Genomic DNA, 24,473 nt, shown 5'->3' on the forward strand with positions numbered 1-24,473 from the left:
AGGATACATGTTAAGATACGCAGTGATTGACAGTAAGGTTACATGATATGCTTGAAGTGAAAAACTAATGTCACTGAGTAGGCGGTACTAAAAGCCAACTACCAAAATGCTCTGTCTTGCTGCCACAGCATGCTACAGACTTTATCTCGGTGAATATCATTTCCCTCTTATTGTACTTAGCCAGATTGTTTTTGTTGTAAATCCATATCTAATTTGAGGGCCTGCAGCAGTGGGCATGGCCAACAGTTACTAAAGTTTACACATCAGCTAACAATAACAGTAACTAACTTGGGAAGGGGAAGGCAAGTACTGTTCACAAGCCATATGGTCATTTGGTCTCCTGTTGGCCTCCATCTAAGGTTGATTGCTCTTGATGATTGAACAAGCAGTTGTTTGATAAATCATCGACAGGATCCTCCTTGCTGTCTGCCTGTTTGTGCTGCACAGAGAACATCGTATCTGTCCAGATCATAATTCCCAAATCCCTTTCTCTGCTGTTTTTAATTCAACCCTCTGAGTATATGTTTTTGGGGGTGTTATTTTTCTGGTATAAGACTTCAATTTTTGACATTAAAATCTACTTACCGCTTTATCATTAGCAATAGCAAAGTCACATGATGCAAGAAAGCAAGCTTATACAGCATCAGCCAGAAAAAAAAAAAAAAACACACCCTTCTCATTTCACCCATCCACTCACTCCAAATGTTTGTCTAGTTTTGCTTGAATCTATTTAAGCTATCAACTTCTACAACAACAGATGGAAGTTTGTTCCAGCAATCAACCACCCACTGGCTAAAGGCAAAGTTCCGCACATTTATCCTACAACTGATTATGATTATTCCATTGTACAAGGCAATGGTCAGGCCACCACCTAGAGTACTGTATACAGGTCTGGAGGCCTCATTTCAAGAAGAATGTAGAGCTGCTGGAACGAGTACAGAGAAGGGCAACAAGATTAGTGAATGGAACAAAGGGGTGCTCTTACGAAGCAAGGCTTAAGTTTTGCAAATTACAGTGTCTGGAGACTAGGCACCTAGCGAGGTGATCTGATAGAGGTGTATAAAGCCTTGAATGGTTTGAGCATGCTCAATGCTGATGGGATTCTTCCTCTAGCTCAGAATAATCACCTGAGAGGGCATAAATTCAAATTGAGGAAAGACAGATGTAGGATAGACGTGCGGAAATTTGCCTTTAGCCAGCGGGTGGTTGGTTGGTGGAACAGACTGCCATCCCTTGTGGTGGAGGTTGATAGCCTAAATAAGTTTAAGGCTCAGCTGGACAGGTATTTTGAACGAACAGAGGGGTGAAGTGGAAGTGGGTTTTTTTTTTTTTTTTGGCTGATGCCTGCATAAGCTTGCTTTCTTGCATCAAATGCCTCTTCTAATGCTAATGCTAATGCTAACTGTCTTTCCTCAATTTGAATTTATGCCCTCTCAGGTGATTCTTCTGAGCAAGAGGAAGAATCCCATCAGCATTGAGAATGCTCAAACCATTCAAGGCTTTATACACCTCAATCAGATCACCTCGCAGGTGCCTAGTCTCCAGACACTGTAGTTTGCAAAACTTAAGCCTTTCTTCGTAAGAGCAACCCTTTGTTCCATTCACTAATCTTGTTGCTCTTCTCTGTACTCGTTCCAGCAGCTCTATATCCTTCTTAAAATGAGGCCTCCAGACCTGTATACAGTACTCAAGGTGTGGCCTGACCATTGCCTTATACAAGGGGGATAATTACCTCTTATCCCTGCTATAAAAATTCCTGTATATCATTGACAAGACTCCATGAGTCTTGTCAATGAGTCTTCTCCAAGACTCCATGACTCTTGTAGACTGTCTGTACTGCTCAGAAAACTTCACATCTGACTGCACAATTACCCCAAGGTCCTTTTTGTTCTCTACCACCATCAGTGTAGTACCACACAGTTGATACGTTACTCTGGGGTTACTGCTTCCCATATTCAGTACTTTACATTTGTCAATGTTAACTTCAGTTGCCACCTCTCAGCCCACTTGCTCAACTTTTCTAGATCCTGTTTTAGCAGCGTAGTGTCATTAACAACCCTGTCGACCTTCATATCGTCTGCAAACGTGGACATTAAGCCTGATATACCATCATCAATATCATTTATAAATACAGAAAACAACAATGGACCGAACCCTGAGGGACTCCACTAATAACATTAGTCTACGATGAGCAGTGTCCATTGATTACCACTCTCTGTCTTCTCCCACTCAACCATCCCTTATCCATAGCAGCAATTTGACTCCAATGCCACACTGCTCCAATTTATGCAGCAGTCTTCCATGTGCAACAGTATCAAAAGCCTTTCTAAGATCCAAATATATGATATCATAATTATTCTTTACATCCAGTTCCTTTGTGACCACATCATAGTAACTATCTGATCAAATTGGTCAGAGAAGACTTCCCCTTAACAAACCAATGCTGTGTCCGAGCTATAACTGAAGTCTTGTCTAGATGATCCTGCAATGCTTATCTGATCATCCCTGAAGCTTGTTCAAGACATAATCCTGAACAAGTACTGATCATTGGAACATAACAAGAACCTGTGTTTAGGATTTGTTGATCTTGTAAAAGTATAGGGCATTGTGCCTAGAAAACTACTTTATGCCATATCCTTTCCTGAAATTTGAAGGAAAGGATAATCTTTTAATAGAATATGATAAAATCTAGTGCAATAATAAAGTATTGGAAATTGGTTTAAAGTGAAATTTGGAGTGAGGAAGGAAGTACACCTTATTACTCCTTTATATAATTTTCATGAACCGTTTAATAAAATATTTGAGTTACAAACAAAGATTATAGTGAGAATGCAAAAATTAGATCATTATTATATGCTAATGATACTGTGCTATTAAAGAGTAGGTTCAGAGGCACTGGCCATAAACACTAGTATGAGGCCGCTACAAGTTTTCCCCTGTAAGAATTTTTGACCCAGTCTGCCTCTGAGTAGGTTGCAATATTCTCTGAATAAATTAGATAGGGTTGTGAACAGTGTGGAATAAAAATTAATTACACAAACTTGAAAGTTGGAAGAGACAAGAAAAATTTAGATTTTTGGCTAAATCATGTTTTCAAACTGGGTTCTATTAGGGCTTGAAATTCCATGGCATTTTTAATGTGAGAGAAAGAATTTTGCTCGCATTAAACACGTACACCTTTTGGCATCTCTCATATTATGGGATTATCTTTATAACTGGGTTGTCGTGTTTGCAATACCAGGGTGTCTGTCCACCCACCGATGAAAGGCCAATATGCCTTGAAATGGTGTTGTCTGGGTGGTGCCCGCTGAGAATGAATAACAATAGTCTTCTCTATTAGTGAAGTGTTACTTATTCAAGGTTGTGCAATACATAGTAACTTGTGAAGGATGAGCACAATATGAGATACAGTTGAAATGATGCTCTTTATACTACTATCGTAGTTTTTCCTTTAAGAGTTGCCTATGGTGTTTTTACACCGATATTATTTGGATAATTATAACTGTTAAAAATATTATGCCCAGTTGCATTTAGTCTTAATTTAATATATAAATATTAATACAGATTAATGAATATCTAAGGTTCAAAACCGTCTAGGACAGTTTTCAAAATGTGCTCCATGGAACCTTAGGATTCTGCAAATGTTCTGTTAATTTTTTTATCATTGACTTTTTATTTGATTTGTACTAATTATTGGTTTTAATTTGTTGTTAATTATTACCATTCTTCAAGAAATTAAGATTTTTCAGAACACTTATATGTGCAAAAGGTTTCTGAGGCCGGAAAATAAATTTGAGAAACCTTGGGCTAAATAACCAAAAAATTAGAATAAGTTGGTAATTTTCTTATCTAGGAACAGTCATTGATGTTGTTAGATTTTACACAGAAATAAACTAAAGCAGGAAGTGTAAGAGGCCAACTAAATAAATTCATTTTGAGTAAAAGAGAAAATAGCTAAAAGATAGAATTAGGTCCAGCATTTGTTTTTAAAATTGTTTTAACCCAGTGGTTTCTAACCTTTTTTTTTAATATACTCAATTTTCTGCCTGTTAGATCCGATTCTCTCTCTCTCTCTCTCTCTCTCTCTCTCTCTCTCTCTCTCTCTCTCTCTCTCTCTCTCTCTCTCTCTTCTCTCTCTCTCTCTCTCTCTCTCTCTGTCTCTCTCTGTGTGTGGGCTAAATTAAAATAGGATATTTGTATATATATCCTATTTTAATTTAGGATTTATTAATTCAAATTAAAATAGGATATTTGTATATATATAATAGTAAAAATATATATATATGTTATATGATAATAACTATCATATAACATATATATATTTACAGTTATTACAATAATATAATTATAAAAATTACATTTCATAATGCAAATTATATATATAGAGTATATAATAATTTTATTCTTTATATAGAGGTACTAAGTAAACATCAATTATAGATCACCACAAAATTAAAAAGATACTGTACACCTTTTTATAATGAAATAAACTTTTAAATTAAAAAAATAATAAAATAAAGTTTAATTAACTTAAACCCAAATTACATAAGTAACTTAAGTAACTTAAACCCAAATTACATGGCACCCCTGGAATGCTGTTGCGGCACCCTGGTTGAAAACCACTGTTTTAACCTGTCGAGTTGAGAGTTGGCAAGAAATAAAAGGAGAGATCAAAAAATTAGAATCTTCAAAATGAAACTTTAAGAAAAATAATTGGAACTAACAAATCGTCTTACTCTCCATTAGTTCCACTAATTTTTCTCACAGTCCAAAAGGACGAATGTGTACTACTACAGGGACAGATTTGGATGATGAATTTATTTTCTTTTATAATATATATTTTGTCATTCTTAGTTCTTGAGAGTTTTGATGCATTTGACTACGCAGGCCACAATACACCAATTCTTATGGTTTTTTGTGTATTATGTTTGTACAAGAATGTGTTTGTGGGCTGGTTTGCATATTTTGTGGGCTTAAGACCCCAGAATAACACTGGATTATTCTGCATCCTTCCACATTAACTCCAGGGGCTCACATCTGGTGAGTATGAGCTTGGCAAACCCAGGGTTCCTGAACTGGACATCATCATTCTTCTCTTTCTTGGTGATTCCTTTCTTCTCTCTCTCTCAGGGTAACTCGGGAATTTTTTTTTTTTTTTTTTTTGTCTGGTGCAGCATAAGTCTCAGGCTATATGGATAATAATGATAATAATAACATCATTGCTCACCCTATTTCTCACTTCCTGAGATTGGCTGAATATAGTTCGATGGGATTTGATAGCTTCAGATCCCAATGGAGTATACTCATCCAGTGACTTCTCAGAATTAGCTGCGAAACTACTCTAATGTATTTTGGCATTGTTTTATTTATTTATTACTTTTAAATTTGATATTTAATTTAAATAAAGCAAAGATCAACTACCTCTGTTTGTTAGAAATGTGCAATATAACTTATTTGAATGAATAATGGGATCTTTAAAATTCATTTTCAGCAATATTCATTAGAAAGAATTTTCAATCATTTAAATGATTCATACTCCCTTGAGAAGTTCATTGTCGTCAAATTTTACGGTATTACCTTTACAAAAAGTTTTTTTTTTTTTAAATATTTTAAAGACACATGATTATTGTTATTTTTAATTCATTCTGTGGTCAGTAGTCTGTTTATAAATAATTAAAGACTGCTAGCGGTTATGGCACCTGAGGCAAAACCTTGTAATGGCACCTAATTTATGTCATATCTTAACATGCATATATATGTAGTAGTGCAGTGCCTGTAGCAAGTTCCTCACTTGTGAACCCCTAGTATCGGGCCTGATTAAAGAATTCTAAGTGCTGTTTGAATGAAAACTGCCAACCAATCACATGGTCCATAAACTAAAAATGTTTGATATTCATTGATTTTAATTGAAATATCATTTCAGTCAAATCAATGATTTGAAGTGAAATTAAATTAAAGAATAAATTAAACAGAAAGTTCTGAGAACATGGTATATAAAATGCATTAATAAATGTATAGAATAGGTTATTTTGATAGTTTAATGTCTTATAAAATAACATGAAAAAACTGTATGACTGCTTTATGCAGTGTCTAAAATTTATTTATGTTTCTAGGTTAAAAAATAGTAAAAAAATCGATGAAAGAATGACTAGAATGTTTGGGGATACACTCCCAATTGTGCTACTATTCCAAGATAGTTGCCAGAGTTAAAAAGAGGATGGGAGTCAGTTGAGGATGATCCACGGTCTGGAGAGCCATCTGAAGCAATTAATTCTGAAATAAATTTCCCATGAAAAATATTTTAGAAAATATAAAAATTAAATGTCTGAACTTGAAAAAGTATTTAATGTTTTCTGTGGGAATATTGTAGTTTGTTCCTAGAAACCTTTCCATTCATGACAAACATCAGAGGGTGGATTCATCAAAAGAGAATTAAAGTTCTTCTTAATCCACATAGATTTTTATCTTGTTTAGTGACTGATGGTGAAACTTGGTTATATTTTTATGATCCTGAATCCACATTAGAAAGCATCCAGTGGAAGCACAAAGGATCACCAATCCTGAAAGAGTTTCAAACCTAGCCATCAGCTGGAAAAATGTTTGTCTCAATTTTTCAGACACAAAGGGATTGTTGTTAATTGATTAACTTGCACCTAAAACCATGATAACAGTACATTCAAGGCTACAATTTGGGGGGGGGGGAAGACAAAGAAATATGGGTCATTGAGTTGTACTTCTCTATGACAATGCACAAAAGCCTGGGTTGCACAGATAAAATTTATGAAAGTGGATCCGAACAATTAAGACATTCCAGTACAGCCCAGATTTAAAGTTAAAGCGGTCCCAAGTGACTATAATTTGTTCAGAAACCTCAACTCTTATCTTTGTAAAACTCATTTTCAAGATAACTAAGATCTAAAAACAGTTGTGTAATTTATTTAATCAAAAAGAAATTATTCAGCTAAAACCTAAAGAATTTCTTTTTAATTAAATAAATTATATGCAGATTAAATACAATAAATGTATTGAAATTCAGAGTGAATACACTGAGAAGAAAAAAAAAACAGAATTTATACCTATGTCTTTTCCATCATGTTTGAAGAATAATGGATAGATAGGTAATATTTTATAAATAATTTTTTAAAGAGACAAAATTTATAAGCTAAAAAAAAACTAAAAGATAAACACTATTTAAAAACTAAATGATCATGTGTAAGAGATATTTTTGAACATTTTGTAAATTTGAGTTTCTTGAGTGATGCTATTATTATTGTAATTTATATTATGCCAATTCTACTAATAACTTATTAATCAAATATATTTTTATAGTGGATGAAAGTTCAGTGTATGAAACCTTAGACTCCTTTGAGATCAAACGAACCAAATCAATTAATGGTACTATGACTCGTGACAGGAAAAAACAGCATACTGTATCTGCTTGGACAGTTTTGCAGCATTTCACATTTAGGGTTAATGCAGTGCACAAGCTCAACTGCGAAGATACTTCTAAGGTATTTCATAAAACATAATTGAAAAGTATTTGCATGTTATTGTTTAGCTTTAATCACTCATTTGGTTCAGATGTTAATTAACATAATTATTTTTCCATTCAAATATTCTTATCGGTTAAAGTTGCTTGGAGGGTGGTTAGTTCATTTCTGAAATGTTCATTTTAAAACATAACCTTAAGATTTTCAAGATTTTTTTTATTGTTTGAAAACAGGTATTTTTTTTTAAAATTATTTTAAAGATATTTTAAAACTGATGCCATTAACATAAAACTAATTGAATTAGCACAGTTTAAAAAAGAACTTTAAGAAGTAGTAGATGTGTGAGGCTAATCTTTCAAATATTGATTACATGAAATATTTTAAATATTAGACTTTTTTTTTTATCATACTATGTTGCCCATCTCTGGTTAAAAATGTTAAATGCTTAACAGATTTTCTTTTTGGAAATAAAGTAGTCTTTTTGCATAATCTGCAATGCTTAATTTTCTTTCAGAGCTATATTTCTGAAAAAATTTACACTGTTTTAAACACACACACACACACACACACACACACACACACACACACACACACACACACACACACACACACACGAAATGTTAATTTGGAATGAAAATGGAGTAAAATGCAAGAAAACACTGCTAGAGAAAGATGAAAAGGAGGGTAACAGCCTTGTGCAAAGCAGTAGAGAATAATGTTACTCTTGCGCATAAGGCAACATAACGAAAATCTTCAGGGCGGAATATGCTGGTCCTACAGGAGCTTGTAGTTATTGTTGGTTAATTTATTGTCAGGAAGATGGGAAATATATTATGCAAAAAAGGATAGGTGAAATAGGACCAGGGTATGTCCGCTAGGGGCAAATGTTGATGATGTTGTAGAGCAGATATCATCTTTTGAGGCACAAATTGTGATATTGTTGTACACGTTAGCACTAATGACATTAAGAGTAGGAAATCTGTGGACTTACATAATGAGTACAGATCAACGTTGAGAAAAAGTCGCAAGTTAGGGTTGAATTTGATAGTGTCTGCAATTCTGCCCAGACACGATAGGAGGGAGTATATGATGTGAGAGCCTTGTCAATCCGTTTGGCTCTGAGAGATTGTACAAAGCTCATGAGGTAAAATTTTTCTCAGCGTGGTCTGTGTTTGTTAACAGGAGAGACTGCTTCTACAGGGATGGATACGTTTAAATAGAAAAGGTGAGAGAAAATTTTCTGATGCTATCGAGGCAGTGTTAGGTGGGTAGGAAAACTGCTAGCTTGGGGGGATTCGCAGACTAATAGATTAACAGTAGCTGCAGGTAGAGGTGAAAGTGATTATTGCACTGCTTCTATTGAAATCAGCCTGGAAAGCAAGGTGCTGGGGATTTCCAGGACTGCTGGGAGTTATCATGGAACAAGTAAATACATGGGCTGTGTTGGAATAACTAAGAGTAAGAACAGGTGAATGTATGCTTGCATGTACACCGATGCTAGGAGTTTAGTAAATAAATTTGATGAATTTGAGGTGCTGGTCAAGATATCAAAGGCAGATATTGTTTTGATATCAGAGACGTGGTGTCACACAGATATAAGGAATGCAGAATTGGAATCCGGAGAGTACAGTGTGTACAGAAAGGATAGACAGGATAAGAATAGAGGAGGGGTTATGCTGTTAGTTAAAAAACACAAAATCTAAGGAAGTGGATCCAGCTGATATGGGTGGGCAGTGTAATATTGAGTCAGTTTGGTGTGACATAAGCATTGGGAAAGCAAAATTGAGAGTAGTAGTGTGTTATAGGCCTAATGATTCTGATGAGTACAATGAACAACTGTACAGAGAAATAGACTGGGCCAGTAAATCAGATTGTTTTATAATGGGAGATTTTAACGTCCCAGATATTGACTGGAGCTTGAAGGTTGGTCACACGCACACTAGCAAGGCTTTTGTGGATTTATTGGATGATTGTTTTCTACAGCAGCACATTCGAGAGGCAACTAGAGGGAGTAATACTCTTGATCTGATTATCAGCAGTAATTCTTCATGCATTAAGAATCTGCAGATAAAGGCACCACTAGGTGGCAGTGATCACAGTGTGCTGATGTGGGATTTACTTAAAGATGTAACTGCCATCAGGTGTAAAGGGAAGGGTTTTTGCTTTCGTAAAGGTGACTATGATGGTCTCAGACAGGTTTTAAATTCTATACTGTGGGACCAGCTGATGATGTTACCAATAGAAAATTCTAAATAGGATGCATTCAAGGAAGTAATCTTAGACGCTACTAGGCTTTTCATACCAACTAAGAAATACTGTTCAGGATTTAAGCCCAAATGGATGGCAGATGAACTAATGAAACTCATGGCAGAGGAGAAAAATGCATGGGATGTGTATAAATTATCAGGTGACACAGAAGAATATGGTAGATATAAGCTGGTCTGTAATCAAGTCACAAAGGAGATCAGGCAAGCGAAGGCAGATTATGAGAAATCTTTGGCAACAGATGCAGAGTAAAACAGCAAAGACTTCTTTACTTATGTAAACTCTAGAAGGAAAGGGATGAAACAGATTGGTCCACTTGACATTGACAGTTTGATTATTGATAAATCTCCTGATGTAGCTGACAATCTGAATGAGTATTTTGCATCTACATTTCACACATGAGTGAGTCTGTAGGGAAGATGAGGCCAGAAGCTTATCAAACTCTGGCAGGGAGCTAAAGGATTTCGTAATAACTGAGAGCAAAGTGGAGAAGAAATTGTTGAAATTGAACGTAAGAAAGGCACCAGGGGCAGATGGAATCTATTCAGTTATATTGAAGGAGGTGGCAAGGAAAGTAAGCAAACCCTTAGCCATAATTATGAGAGCATCCTTAAATTCAGGGTAGCCCCCATGGACTGAAGATGTGCAAATGTTTCCTCGATTCACAAAGTGGGATCAAATGGTGATACGAGTAATTACAGACCTGTTAGTTTAACTTCTGTTCTGTGGAAAATAATAGAGGCACTGGTTAAAGAAGCACTGCAGGATCATCTGGACAGGAGAGCAGTTATACTTCAGTCACTGCATGGGTTTGTTATGGGGAAGGCTTATCAGACCAATTTGATTGGATACTATGATGTGGTCACAAAGGAACTGGATGCAAAGAATAATTTTGATATCATATATTTGAATCTTAGAAAGGCTTTTTATACTGTTGCACATGGAAGACTACTGTATAAATTGTAGCAATATGTCATTAAGGGCAAGTTGCTACAGTGAATAAAAGGATGGTTGAGTGTGAGAAGACAGAGTGGTAATCAATGGACACTGCTCTTATGGACTAATGTTATTAGAGGAGTCCCCCAGGGTTCGGTGTTGGGCCCATTGTTTCTGTATTTAACAATGATATTGATGAAGGTATATCAGGGTTAATGTCTAAGTTTGCAGATGATATGAAGATTGACAAGGTTGTTAATGACAGTAATGATAGTACACTACTGTAACAGCATCTAGAAAAGTTGAGCAGATGGGCTGAGAGGTGGCAACTGAAGTTTAACATTGACAAATGTAAAGCTGCATATGGTAGCAGTAACCCCAGAGTAACGTACCAGCTGGGTGATACTACACTAAAAGGTAGTGGAGAATGAAAAGGATATGATGGTAATTGTGCAGTCAGAAGTTTTCTGAGCGGTGCAGAGTCTGCAAGAGTAGCTCACAGTGTCTTGTAAATGATATGCAGGAATTTTGCTAGCAGGGATAAGGAGATGATTGTCCTCTTGTATTAGGTAATGGTCAGGCCACACCTTTGAGTTCTGCATACAGGGTGTAGAGGCCTCATTTTAGGAAGGATGTAAAGTTGCTGGAATGAGTACAGAAAAGGGCAGTGAGATTGGTGAGTGGAACAAATGGTTGTTGTTACTAAGAATGGCTTAAGTTCTGCAAATTGCAGCATCTGGAGACTAGGCACCTGCGAAATGATCTAATTGAGCTGTATAAGGCCTTGAATGGGTCTTCCTCTTGCTCAAATTACTCATCTGAGGGGACATAAATTCAAATTGAGGATAGAGAATTGTAAAATAGATGTGTGTAAATTTGCCTTTAGCCAGTGGGTGGTTGATAGTTGGAACAAACTTCCATTTGTTATAGTGGAGGTCAACAACTTAAATAAGTTCAAGGCAGAACTAGACAAACATTTGGAGTGAATGGATGGGTGAAATGGGAAGGTTTTTTTTTGGCTGATGCTATATAAGCTTGCTTTCTTGCATCGTATGCCCCTGCTAATGTAGCCGTTATATAAAAGATTACAATAGAAAATAATAGATCCAGTAAATGCAACAGAATAGGCATAAGGACATAGTACAGTAGCCTATTGAAATAACGGCACCCCAAATAATGGAACGCTCGAGCTAATGGCACGTTGAGATTGGATGTTTACATACAGTACAGATGTCTTGCAGTGCTGAAAAAAGAAGACGGAACGTCACGTGATTACTGTATTTGTTTAAGTTCTCCATTTTAAAAGTGAATTCTGTACTGATATCACGGATTAAACTGCTGTTTTAAATTTATTTTAAATTAAAAACCCCTCATTATAGCTCCTAAAGTTAATAAACCTCATACAGGGAAGAAAAGAACAACGACATTAAAGCTTAGTGACAAACTTGATATAATATTAGAAAATAGAACGGGTGTAAGCAGGAGTGTATTAATGGCAGAATATAACATTGGATCATCAACATGTTTATGTGTTTTATGTGCAGTTAATAAAATTGCATTTCTAATCTCTCTATTTCTTATATAGCTTCATTATTTCTGTATTAAATATATTAAAAATAAAACTTTTTAGATAATGGAAAAATGAAATAAAAGCATTTTGAATCCCCAAAGGTGCCATTATTCTGAAAGTCTACTCTATATTGACTGTGAAACCATAAAATTTAAATACAAATACAAAAGGCAGCAGCCCAAAAAACCAAATTAGAACTAAAAGAAATAAATTTGCACTATACTTGAAAATGCACATTGGAAAGCAAAGAAAGAGACTGTGGGTGAAATAATTTAGATAAGATAATTAAAAGTCTAATATGACTTAGAAATCCTGAAATAAGCATAATTTTAACCGACTACAATTATTTCTTCAAATAAGCCTCTGTGGTTGGGAAAGGTTTGTCCCATGATAACGGCAATGGAATACACCAAATGTATATGACTCAAACTTTTATTAATATAAATTAAAATAGAATAAAAATTGCCTGGTGGTGGAGATTAAACATGTCACAGCCGATCTCTGAAAATGCAGCTACCCCCCCAGAAGATCTTGGACAAACATATTCGATCATCTAAACACTGGCAAAGAGAGGCATTCTCACCTGCTGCTACTGCATACATCATCTACTATCCGGGCTTAACAGAGCAGATGTCTAGAATATTGTCAGACATGCTATGTGCAACTGCCTGGGTGGAGATTGTACATAGTTGTGTCAAAGATAAAATGATCCTCTACCTATTGACGATACAAAAAAGTGGGGTTATATATGAAATCAAATACCTGGACTGTAGGGAGTGCTATGTTGGAGAGACAACACAGGTTTAAAGATCATATGGGGAAACATATTAGTGCAATAACGACTGCAGACTATGGGAAATCTACCATGGCTAAACTCTTCTGCTTCTGGGACCAGAACCACCAAATTTCTCCAGGCAATGCCATCATTGTTGAGCATTTGCATAGGTATTGGAACCAAAAATGGCTCGAGAGCTTGTGGATTTGTTCTTTGGAACATAATACCATTGACAGAGATAGGCGGTTCCATATTCACCATCCCTTTGAAACCGTAATTCTTGGATGGGATGAATGGTTCCACCTGGCACACTTCCGAACCATTTCCGATCTTCATGCACATGTGGAGGATGATAATTCCCATGCTCCTACAGTTACAAGTGATCCTACTGATGTTGTTTAAGGATGTGCCATGACAGTCAAATTTCACTGTTGATAAAGGAAGCAGTCTCCTTTGAAAGCAATGGTGTTGTTGTTTTATCACTTTTAATTTGTAGTATTTCGTATATTTTAATTCTATCGTTTTATTGCTTTTAACTCTACCGTTTTCAGTGTATTTTATTTTTACATCAAAATTTTATCCTGTTTTATTTTATTATTTTGTGTTTACTCTATTTTAATTTATGTTTACAAAGTTTGAGCCATATATGGTTGGTGTATTCCATTACAGTTATTATGAGTGACTACAAGGTGACTGACTACAAGACATCAAAGTATGCTGGAGCCCTGAAGAGTAAAGTTTCTCAATAATATCCAGTAGTAAAAATGGATAATGAAAAGAAAGAATGTCAGCCATGGATTAGTACTCTTCAGAACACTGCCAGATCCACAACTGATAAGTAGTATACCCGGCAGCCTAGCACCTATATAACTTGTCTGAATGGCAGCAGTTTTCCTACTGTAAAACACCAAGATGCAAAGACAACAATATCAAAAATCAAACCAAGAACTTGCTGCAACATAACTGTGAAAAGGACACAAATTGTGATTTTGTCCCTTTTTGCACACAACTATTTAAATGTTGGTAGTATACTACACTTGAAATAGCAAAAAAAAAAAAAAAAAAAAAAACCACTTGAAATAGCATTAAAGTAAAATTGCATGAATTGAGACCTGAAAAATGATGCTATACAGTAGGCTGTGGTAGTAGCAAAGAAAGCTAAGCAGTTGATCATATAAAATATTAATTTAGAATAAAAATGAATAAAATGTGAGAAAGCACTGTAAAAAAAGAAAATTTAAAAATGAACTATATACAACCTTTTACAAAGCAAGAGAGACTAATATAGTCGTAATGTAAAATATTAAAATTGAAAATAATAGGTCTGATTACTGTAATGGAGGAAGCATACAAATACTCACCTTCATGGCTACCGACTCCACATGCATTTTTGAGCATGGTTTCTTTTTATTGAGCATTGTGATATTTCATGGATTTACAGCCATACTAGGCGCCTCCGTAGCCAGGTGGGAAGGAGCAGCAGTGCGTAGCATACGCTTCTTGTTTAGACCGGGGTTCGAGCCCGTCACCACCAAATACGGAGGATGCGGAAAGGTCAGGAAATAACCACCGCATATCCCGGAGCAATATGGCCTTAGTTGCTAATGCTGCTAAAAACCAAAAACAGCCATACTCTTCAATGCTTTCTAAATTTATTTCTTTTAGGTTTTGGTGTTTTTCGACTATTGCCTTTTGTATTTAAATTTTATAGTTTCGTGGTCACTATGCTGCTGTTCTTACACCTCCTCTGTTGTAGTAATCTTATTTTCTATTTTAATATTTTACACATGCACACATTTTATGTACAGGGTATACCATTAGCACTGCATAAATCAGCTAAGGAAATGATTCCTTGTCCAAAAATAAACTAAAAATATTCTGAACAGTTTTTTGACATAGTGAAGGATTGACTCTGATTAGATGGAATATATGGCTGATGATGGTGACATGTTGGGAGTGTTGAGGAAGTAGACACATTGCCTGTTTTGTCAACATTGTGCCTGGTTGATGTAGACAGCTAGACCATGATTTATGAAGTGGAATAAGTTATGGAAAGAGTGGCATCCAATACAGTGACTAGCATGCACATACTCTTTCGATGTTTAAGAAACCTTGCCTGTACATTATGAACATTATATGAGTAGGTTCTGCTACAATAGGTCAGTGAGGAATAGTTTTGTGAATGAATCCTGTGAGCTGATGAAGCATGGGTGTTGAATGCATTTGGATCTGCCATAATTTGCATGGTGGCAGTTTCAGGGGAACAACAATATATGTGCCAGTATCCTTGGAAACAAAATAATAGGCTACAGTCTACTTCTTGATTGTCTGAATGGGGAGCATTATGTCTTATTTTTTATCAATTGCGTTACTGTACTTACTAGGTGATATGCCTTTAATTAGTTTCCATACTAATGTGATGGTCTCCTGTGCATTTTAGCACTTCTTTCTGTCATCACCTCAGTATTGTGCTCTTTGGGAAATGGATAGGTCATGTCAGTCTTATAGCCTTGAGACAATCTGATTTAAATCAGATTGTCTGATTTAAATCCACTGGATCATTTTTCTTGGAGGCCATCTGAAAGAACAGATTTACTCCATGCAGTCATCGCCACTGGCTGCTTATATGTTAAGAGCATGTACATGGCAGTCTGCATTGCTGTATCGTTGCTTGTTATACAAATATTCATGGAAGGCATTTCAAATGTGTTGTAGCAGCAAATTCTCCCTTTCAACAGCTGACTGTCTATCTAGATATGTTACTTTAGACAGTGTACAGTAAAATCGTTGCATGAAGTGTAATGAAATTAATCGTTACTTTCACTTGCCTTTTGTAAGGATCATCTCTTTGAACACTCGCCTTTGTTGTTCATTATTTTGGACACCTATTGCATTATGAATGTAAATCAATCAACTCAGATGTGATGTCATTAGTCTTTAATTGCAAATATCTAATTACGTAAGGGTCAGATCCAAAACTATTCAGAATGTGTTTGGTTTTCTTTTGGCCATGGTCCAGATCATCTCCCATGCTGATAATGTAGCATTTACAGTACATCCTGTGTATTTTTTATACATTTTATGTGTTATATACACTGATGAGCCAAAACATTATGACCAGTGAGTGGTTATGCAAATTGAAGCAACTGCAGGTGAACTACGGCATGTGCATGGGTCTGGACTGGACATGGTATAAAAAACACCTGATACTGAGCTCCGTTAATCAGTGTTACTCTTGTTCTTCGGATGGGAAAGGCAGCAGACTTAAGCAAGTTTGACAAAGGCCAAATTGTAATGGCCAGATGACTGGGTCAGAGCACGGCTGGTGGGATGCTCACAGTCAGCCATGGTTAGTACCTACTGAAAGTAGTCTGAGGAGGGGAACCCATGAACTGCCAGCGAGGTGTTGGACGACCACTGCTCATCGATTCTTGAGATGAGTGATGGCACGTAGCAATAGAAGGGTGACTGTGGTGCAACTCGCTGTTAATTGGAATGCTGGCAACAGGAGTAATGTGTCACAACACACAGTACATCGAACCCTGCTGAAAATGGGGCTGCATAGCCACAGGCCGCTCCGAGTGCCCATGCTAACCACGGTTCACTGGTGACACCACCTACAATGGGCTGTTGTTATTTTGATTTTTAGGAGCATTAACAACTAAGGCCATATTGCTCCAGGAATATGCGGTGGTCATTCCCTGACCTTTTCCGCATCCTCCGTGTTTGGTGGTGCTACAATGGGCACACGAGCATCAAAACTGGACCTTGAGTGATTGGAAGAAGGTTGTCTGGTCCAACGAATCACGTTTCCTGTTGCACCATGTGAACGGCTGGGTACGCGTGCGTCGTTTACCTGGGGAAGTGATGGTGCCTGGGTGCACTGTGGGACGAAAACAAGTCGGCGGTGGCAGTGTCATGCTTTGGGTGATGTTCTGCTGGGATACCCCGGGTCCAGTCATCCATGTGCCAGGCACTCTGATGTCTACCATCTACCTAAACATCATTGCTGACCAGGTACACCCTTTCATGGAAAACGGTCTTTCCCTCTGGCAGTGTCGTCTTTCAGCTGGATAATGCGCCATGCCACACCGCCTGGATTGTTCGAGACTGATTTGCAGAATATGAGGAAGATTTCCAGGTATTGCCCTGGCCTCCAAATTCCCCAAACACCAATCCCATTGACCATCTGTGGTTTGTGTTGGAATAGCAACTCCGATCTGCGGCGTCTCAACCACAGACCTTACAGGAGTTAAAGGATCTGCTGGTTACGTGTTGGTACCCGATACCACAAGATACATTCAGAAATCTTGTAGCATCCATACCTCACTGGGTACAAGCTGTTTTGGCTACACGTGGAGGATCAACATCATAATAGGTTGGTGGTCATAATGTTTTGGCTCATCGGTGTAAATGTTTGTATGTATATGTTAACCACAAAAATGAAGGATATTGGAAACCAGTTCTCTGGTACTGTGTGGGCGGGGGGGGGGGGGGGTTTGAAATGGGAGAAGATACTTGTTGATGTTGGAATGGAATTTCTGTATATTGTAATTTTCAGGAAATATGTAAAAAGTAAAAGTATTTTTCAAAGGACAGAAGTAGAAAGGATAAATGGAGAAGAAAAGTTGGTGAGTTTGGAGTTGAATTGTGAAGGGTGACTAGCTGATGAATGTGTTCAGGCTGATTAGAAAGAAAGAGGTGGAATTTGTTATTTTAGAAGAAATTTTTAGTTATTTTAGCTTGTGTAAATGTCTGTAGGAAAAACTTGCAACGGCACCTGAACAACTGTGTATTGAGCAGCAGAGTGAATTTATAAGTCAGGAGTTGTTGATTAAACTGTTTTCTTTTAGGTAGAATATAGGAGTTTAAAAGAGAATTTTTAGGAGAAACTCTTCCATTAAAATATCCCCTTATATAAAATAGTATGCCATGGTAGGGCTGATTTGTACAGAGTTAATTGCTATTTAGAAGAAAAGTAATGCAGAGAGCAAAAGAGAACCTATTTTTTTTTTTCTTAATACAGAAATGAATACACAAACCCATATAAATTATGCTTAAATAATTATTTTATGAAATTTAAAGGTTACACCAAGACAAGTTCCTCAAACTAAATTAAACTCTTTTGAGCTCTGTTTCTGAGGTATGTACCAAGTAGATGTAAAGATGATGCTGGGTTTTTTTTCCATTTGTTATGGTTACCAAATTTAAACTTTGTGGTTGCCAAAACCAAACTTCATGGTTATCAAAAACAAACAATTTAGCATATATAGTATTCAAGTACTATATATGAATTGAAGACTGGGCAGATAGATGATACTTGTTGACATTAAACTTTAATTTCTGGATCGCATAATTTTCAGAAAATACTAATAAGAAGGAAAGTTGTTCTAAAGAACAGAGGATATAGGGGATGAATAAGGGAAAGTTAGTTTTAAGTTGAGATCTGAATAGATGTTGACTTGTTTAAGTATGTGTTCAGACCGGTTTGGGAGGAGGAGGAGGTGGAATTACAAGTGCTAATTTAGATAATCAGTGCCCATGTTAATATCTATAAAAAAAAAGTATGCAGCAAAAATTGCTTGATAGGATGTGAAGTAAATTTGTAAGTGGGGAAACCACTTACAAATTTACTTTTAGCTTTTAGATTTAAAAAGGATCTAAATTTTACTGATTTACAAATTTGCTTAATGATTAATCTGACTCTTTTGGACACAAACTTAAGAAGTTTTGGAGGTACCATCCCAGATGTGGGAACAATATTCCATGGTAGGGCGATCTGTACAGAATTAGTAGCTATTTAGAAGAACAGAAACACCAAGGGCAAAAGAGAAATCCTTGTTATTTTGATGAGAAAAATTTATGAATATTTTTGTTTTAAAAGTCAAGATTATTCCTAGTAAAGATATGTAATTGTGTACAGAAATCTGAACGTTGTTGAAGATGAGCATGGGAGTAAGAGAATATTTTTTTTGAGAAATAGGTCAGAACTAGATTTTAGAAGTAATTAAGTTTTGTTCTCCAGTGGTGGATATTTGAAAAGTTGTAGCTCTTTGTGGATCAGGTTTTGTTCAACTGGTGACATGCCTTTAATTTGTAGAGTGCTGTTATCAGCAAAACTATAGGCAGGGTTTCTAGTCAACGAATTTATAAATTTTGTTAATTAGTGATTAATCTGACTCTTTGAACAGAGAACTTAAGAAGATTTGGAGGTACTATCCCAGATGTGGGAACAGTATTCCATGATAGGCTATAAAAGCCTAATGTATATTACATATGTACATGGGCTCCAGCAGGATATTTTGCAAGGTGGTGCATATGGGAATAAATTTTTTGTTCACCAAATTTTTGAATACATGCAATATCTTAATTAAGTCAAGTTTGACTGATTTACACATGCAGCTGAGCCAGCATTTCGTGATCAGTGGGAGAAAGTACTGCACAGATTACAAGTGAATTTGGGCAGAGGGAGAAAGAAAAAGGCACAAAATTTCATCATTGGAATGAAATAGGAATAATATGATGTTCACAGATTAAGCGTTAGAGGAATTATGATGGTCCCCTCCACTATATTTAATTTACCACTGCGCAAACACACAGATTGTTGATGTTTTGTTGTTATTTGGTTTTTAGGAGCATTAGCAACTTAGGTCATATTGCTCCGGGGATATGCGGTGGTCATTCCTTTCCGCATCCTCCGTATTTGGTGGTCATGGGCTCAAACCCCAGTCTAATCAAGAAGCGTGTGCTCCGCACTGCTGCTCCTGCCCACCTGGCTACGGAGGAGCCACAGATTGTTGAGAATGAGATCTCGTGATTGGCTTGTATGAGTGAAATTTATTAGTTGCATTTGAATACTTGCATTAGCATTAGCAAAGTCACATGATGCAAGAAAGCAAGCTTATACAGCATCAGCCAAAAAAAAAAAAACACACCCTTCTCATTTCACCCATCCACTCGCTCTGCCTTGAATCTATTTAAGCTATCAACCTCTACAATGACAGATAGAAATTTGTTCCAGCAATCAACCACCCGCTGGCTAAAGGCAAACTTTTGCACATCTATTCTACAACCGTCTTTACTCAATTTGAATTTATGCCCTCTCAGGCAATTATTCTGAGAAAGAGGAAAAATTCCATCAGCATTGAGCATGCTCAAACCATTCAGCGCTTTATACACTTCAATCAGATCACATCACAGGTACCTAGTCTCCAGACACTGTAATTTGCAAAACTTAAAAGCTTTTCTTCGTAAGAGCAACCCTTTGTTCCATTCACTAATCTTGTTGCCCTTCTCTGTACTTGTTCCAACAGCTCTATATCCTTCTTAAAATGAGGCCTCCAGACCTGTATACAGTACTCAAGGTGTGGTCTGACCATTGCCTTATACAAGGGGATAATCACCTCGTTATCCCTGCTAGAAAAATTCCTGTATATCATTGACAAGACATCATGAGCTACTCTTGCAGACAGTCTGCACTGCTCAGAAAACTTCATATCTGCCTGCACAATTAACCCAGGTCCTTTTCATTCTCTACCATTGTCAGCGTGGTACCACAGAGTTGATACGTTACTCGGGGATTACTGCTTCCCACATGTAGTACTTTACATTTGTCAAGTTAAACTTCATTTGCCACCTCTCAGCCCATCTGCTCAACTTTTCTAGATCCTGTTGCAACACTGTACTGTCATTAACAACCCTGCCAACCTTCGTATCATCTGCAAACGTGGACATTAAGCCTGATATACCATCATCAATATCATTTATAAACACAAAAAACAATAATGGACCCAACACTGAACTCTGAGGGAGTCCACTAATAACATTAGTCCATGAAGAGCAGTGTCCATTGATTACCACTCTCTGTCTTCTCCCACTCAATCATCCCTTTATCCATAGCAGCAATTTGCCTCCAATGCCACACTGCTCCAATTTGTGCAGCAGTCTGCCATGTGTAACAGTATTAAAGGCTTTTCTAAGATCTAAATATATGATATCAAAGTTATTCTTTGCATCCAGTTCCTTTATGACTACCTCATAATATCCAATCAAATTAGTCAGACAAGACTTCCCCTTAACAAACCCATGCAGTGACTGAAGTATAACTGCTCTCCTGTCCAGATGATCCTGCAGTGCTTCTTTAACCAGTGCCTCTATTATTTTCCACAGAACAGAAGTTAAACTAACATGTCTGTAATTATCTGTTTCTCCCTTTGATCCTCCTTTGTGGATTGGGGTCACATTTGCACATCTCCAGTCCATGGGTATGTCCACTGAGTCCAGGGAAGCTCTCATAATTATGGGTAAGGGTTTGTTTACTTCCTTTGCTGCCTCCTTTAATATAACTAAATAGATTCCATCCACCCCAGGTGCCTTTCTTGTGTTTATCTTCAACAATTTCTCTTCCAATTTACTCTCAGTTATTATAAGATAATCTAGCTTACTGCCAGAGTTGAATACACCTCTGGCATTCCCCCTCCCTGAATAACTCCTCATGTGTGAATGTCGATGCAAAATATTCATTTGGTTTGTTAGCTACCTGAGCAGGATCATTAACAGTTGAACCATCGATATCAAGTGGACCAATCTGATTCATCCCCTTCCTTCTAGCTTTTATATAAGTAAAGAACACTTTGCTGTTTTTCTTTGCATCCTTTGCCAAAGATTTCTCGTAATCTGCCTTCGCTTGCCTAACCTCCTTTGTTAGTTAGTTACAGACCAGCTTATATCTATCATAGGCTTCTGTGTCACATGTTAATTTATATGTATCCCATGCATTTTTCTTCTCTGTCACATGTCTAATTAATTCATCTGACATCCATTTAGGCCTAAATCTTGAACAATACGACCTCCGTAGCCGAGTGGGCAGGAGCGGGAGTGCAGTAGCACACGCTCTTTAAGTAGACTGGGGTTCAAGCCCCTGACTGCTGAATACGGTCGATCTGCCAACCCGCACTGGACCAGCGTGGCAGATTATGGTCCATTTCCCTCAGCATGAATTGTTGAGGAGGCTTCCATCCTGCAGTGGGTTGATAATGGCTGCACTTTACTTTTTTTTACTTGAACAATATTTCTTTGTTGGTATGAAAAGCCTAGTAGCTTCCAAGATTAATTCTTTGAATGTTTCCCATTTCAAATTTCCTGTTGGTAACATCATCAGTTGGTTCCACCATATAGAATTTAAATACTATCTCAGACCACCATAGTCACCTTTACCAAAGCAAAAACCCTTCCCTTTACCCTTGATGGTAGTTACCTCTTGGAGTTGTTGTTTGTTATTTGTTTTTTAGGAGCATTAGCAACTAAGGGCCATATTGCTCTGGCCTCTTGGAGTAAATCCCTCTTCAGCACACTGCGATTACTGCCACCTAGTGGTTTCTTTATCTGCAGATTCTTGATGCATGAAGAATCACTACTGATAATCAGATCAAGAGTATTACTCCCTCTAGTTGCCTCCTGAACATGCTGCTGTAGAAAACAATCATCCAATAAATCCACAAAAGCCTTGCTAGTGTGTGTGAGTGACCAACCCACAAATTCCAGTCAATATCTGGGAAATTAAAATCCCCCATTATAAGACTCTCTGATTTACTGGCCCACTCTATTTCCCTGTACTGTTTCTTATTATATTCATCAGATTCGTTAGGCCTATAACACACACCTACTCTCATTTTTCCTTTCCCAGTGCTTATGTCACACCAAACAGACTCAACATTGCATTGTCCACCAACATCAACTGGATGCACTTCCTTAGATTTTATGTGTTTCTTAACTAACAGCATAACTCCTCCTCCCTTCCTGTCTGTTCTTTCTGTACACATTGTACTCCCCAGATTCCAGTTCTGCACTGCTTATGTCTGTGCCACACCATGTCTCTGATATCCCAACAATATCTCCCTTTGATGTCTTGACTAGACTTCAAGCTCATCAAATTTATTAACTATACTCCTAGCATTGGTGTACATGCAAGTATACATGCAACTGTTTCTACTCTTAGTTATCCTAACACAACCCATGTATTTACTTATTCCACTATGACTCCCAGCAGACCTGGAATTTCCCATTGCCTCACTTTCCAGGCTGCTTGTACTGAAATTGCATTTCAGTAGAAGTAGTGCATGAGTCACTTTTACCTCTGCCAGCGGCTACTGTTAATCTGTTAGTCTGTGTATCCCCCCAAAGCTAACAGTTTTCCGACCCACCTAACTCTGCCTCGATATAGGGCGCCTCCGTAGCCAGGTGGGAAGGAGCAGCAGTGCGTAGCATATGCTTCTTGATTAGACCGGGGTTCGAGCCCGTCACCACCAAATACGGAGTATGCGGAAAGGTCAAGGAATGACCACCGCATATCCCGGAGCAATATGGCCTTAGTTGCTAATGCTCCTAAAAACCAAATAACAAACTAACAATCTGCCTCGATAGCATCAGCAAATATACTTGCACTCTTTCTATTTAGTGTATCCCATCCCTGTAGAAGCAGTCTCTCCTGTTAACAAGCACAGACCAGGCTGAGAAAAATTCTACCCCTTGAGCCTTGCACAATCTCTCCAGGTACGAATTGATCGACAAGGCTCTCATCATATACTCCCTCCTGTCGTGTCTGGGCAGAATTACAGACACTTTCAAATTCAACCCTAACTCATGGCTTTTTTTCAGCATTGTCTTGTACTTGTTAAGTAATTCTGCCGGTCTCCTACTCTTAATATCATTAGTGACAACGTGTACAACAATATCACCCTTTGTGCCCTGAAAGGATGATGTCTACCCTACAACGTCATCAACCTTTGCCTCTGGCGGACATACCCTGTTCCTGTTCCATCTATCAATTTTGCACAATATGTTCCCTGTTTCCTTGACCTACAACAGGGAAACAGGGAACACAATAGAGTCACCTACAACAACTAGTTCCTTTGGGACCAGCGCATTCTGCCTTGGGTGTTGCCCCTGTGTTGCGTGATGTCCAAGTGCAAGCTCTGGCATTGATGTAGGCAGCTGAGAGCTTGATGGGCCTCTCAATTTAAATCCTTCGAGGGGATCCACCCTGTCCTTCAAGCTCTCATATAAGCCCTTAACAATACCGAGTTGGTGCCTGATTTCCTCGCACTCCTTACATCGTGCACACACAAAGACATTCCCCTTGACAATATCATGTCCCGTTGCTGATTGCTCCACAAACATCAAACAAGCAGTGCATTTCAATAGACTGTGATTCAGAGGACAACCGCCCCTCCCCTCAGTTCTCGCCTGAGCCACAGCACTTCCACTAGTTTGAGCCTTTTGCTTTGCTGCTCTGGTCTGAGTCATGATTTCTATTCAAGTTCAATAAAATTCCAATACAAAATATAACCCTAAACCTATATCCCAATGCAGTTATAACACTATATATATGTATTTCGGTATCGAATTTTATCTCCGAGTTACGTTATATGACTTTCTT

General features: G+C 37.4%; 1 protein-coding gene across 1 annotated transcript in view; it reads left to right on the top strand.

The window, feature by feature from the left end:
- The window catches only part of Pi3K92E (phosphatidylinositol 3-kinase 92E), a 251,963-nt gene that overhangs the window by 95,043 nt on the left and 132,447 nt on the right, over nt 1–24,473 (top strand). The window contains exon 6 of the mRNA XM_090388098.1: nt 7,330–7,511. Within this exon, the coding sequence (XP_090244224.1) occupies nt 7,330–7,511 (182 nt within the window). The remainder of the gene's footprint in view (nt 1–7,329; nt 7,512–24,473) is intronic.

Source organism: Mastigoproctus giganteus, chromosome 13 (assembly GCF_048544385.1).
Source record: "Mastigoproctus giganteus isolate SK-2022 chromosome 13, ASM4854438v1, whole genome shotgun sequence".
NCBI classification, from domain to species: Eukaryota; Metazoa; Arthropoda; class Arachnida; order Uropygi; family Thelyphonidae; genus Mastigoproctus; species Mastigoproctus giganteus.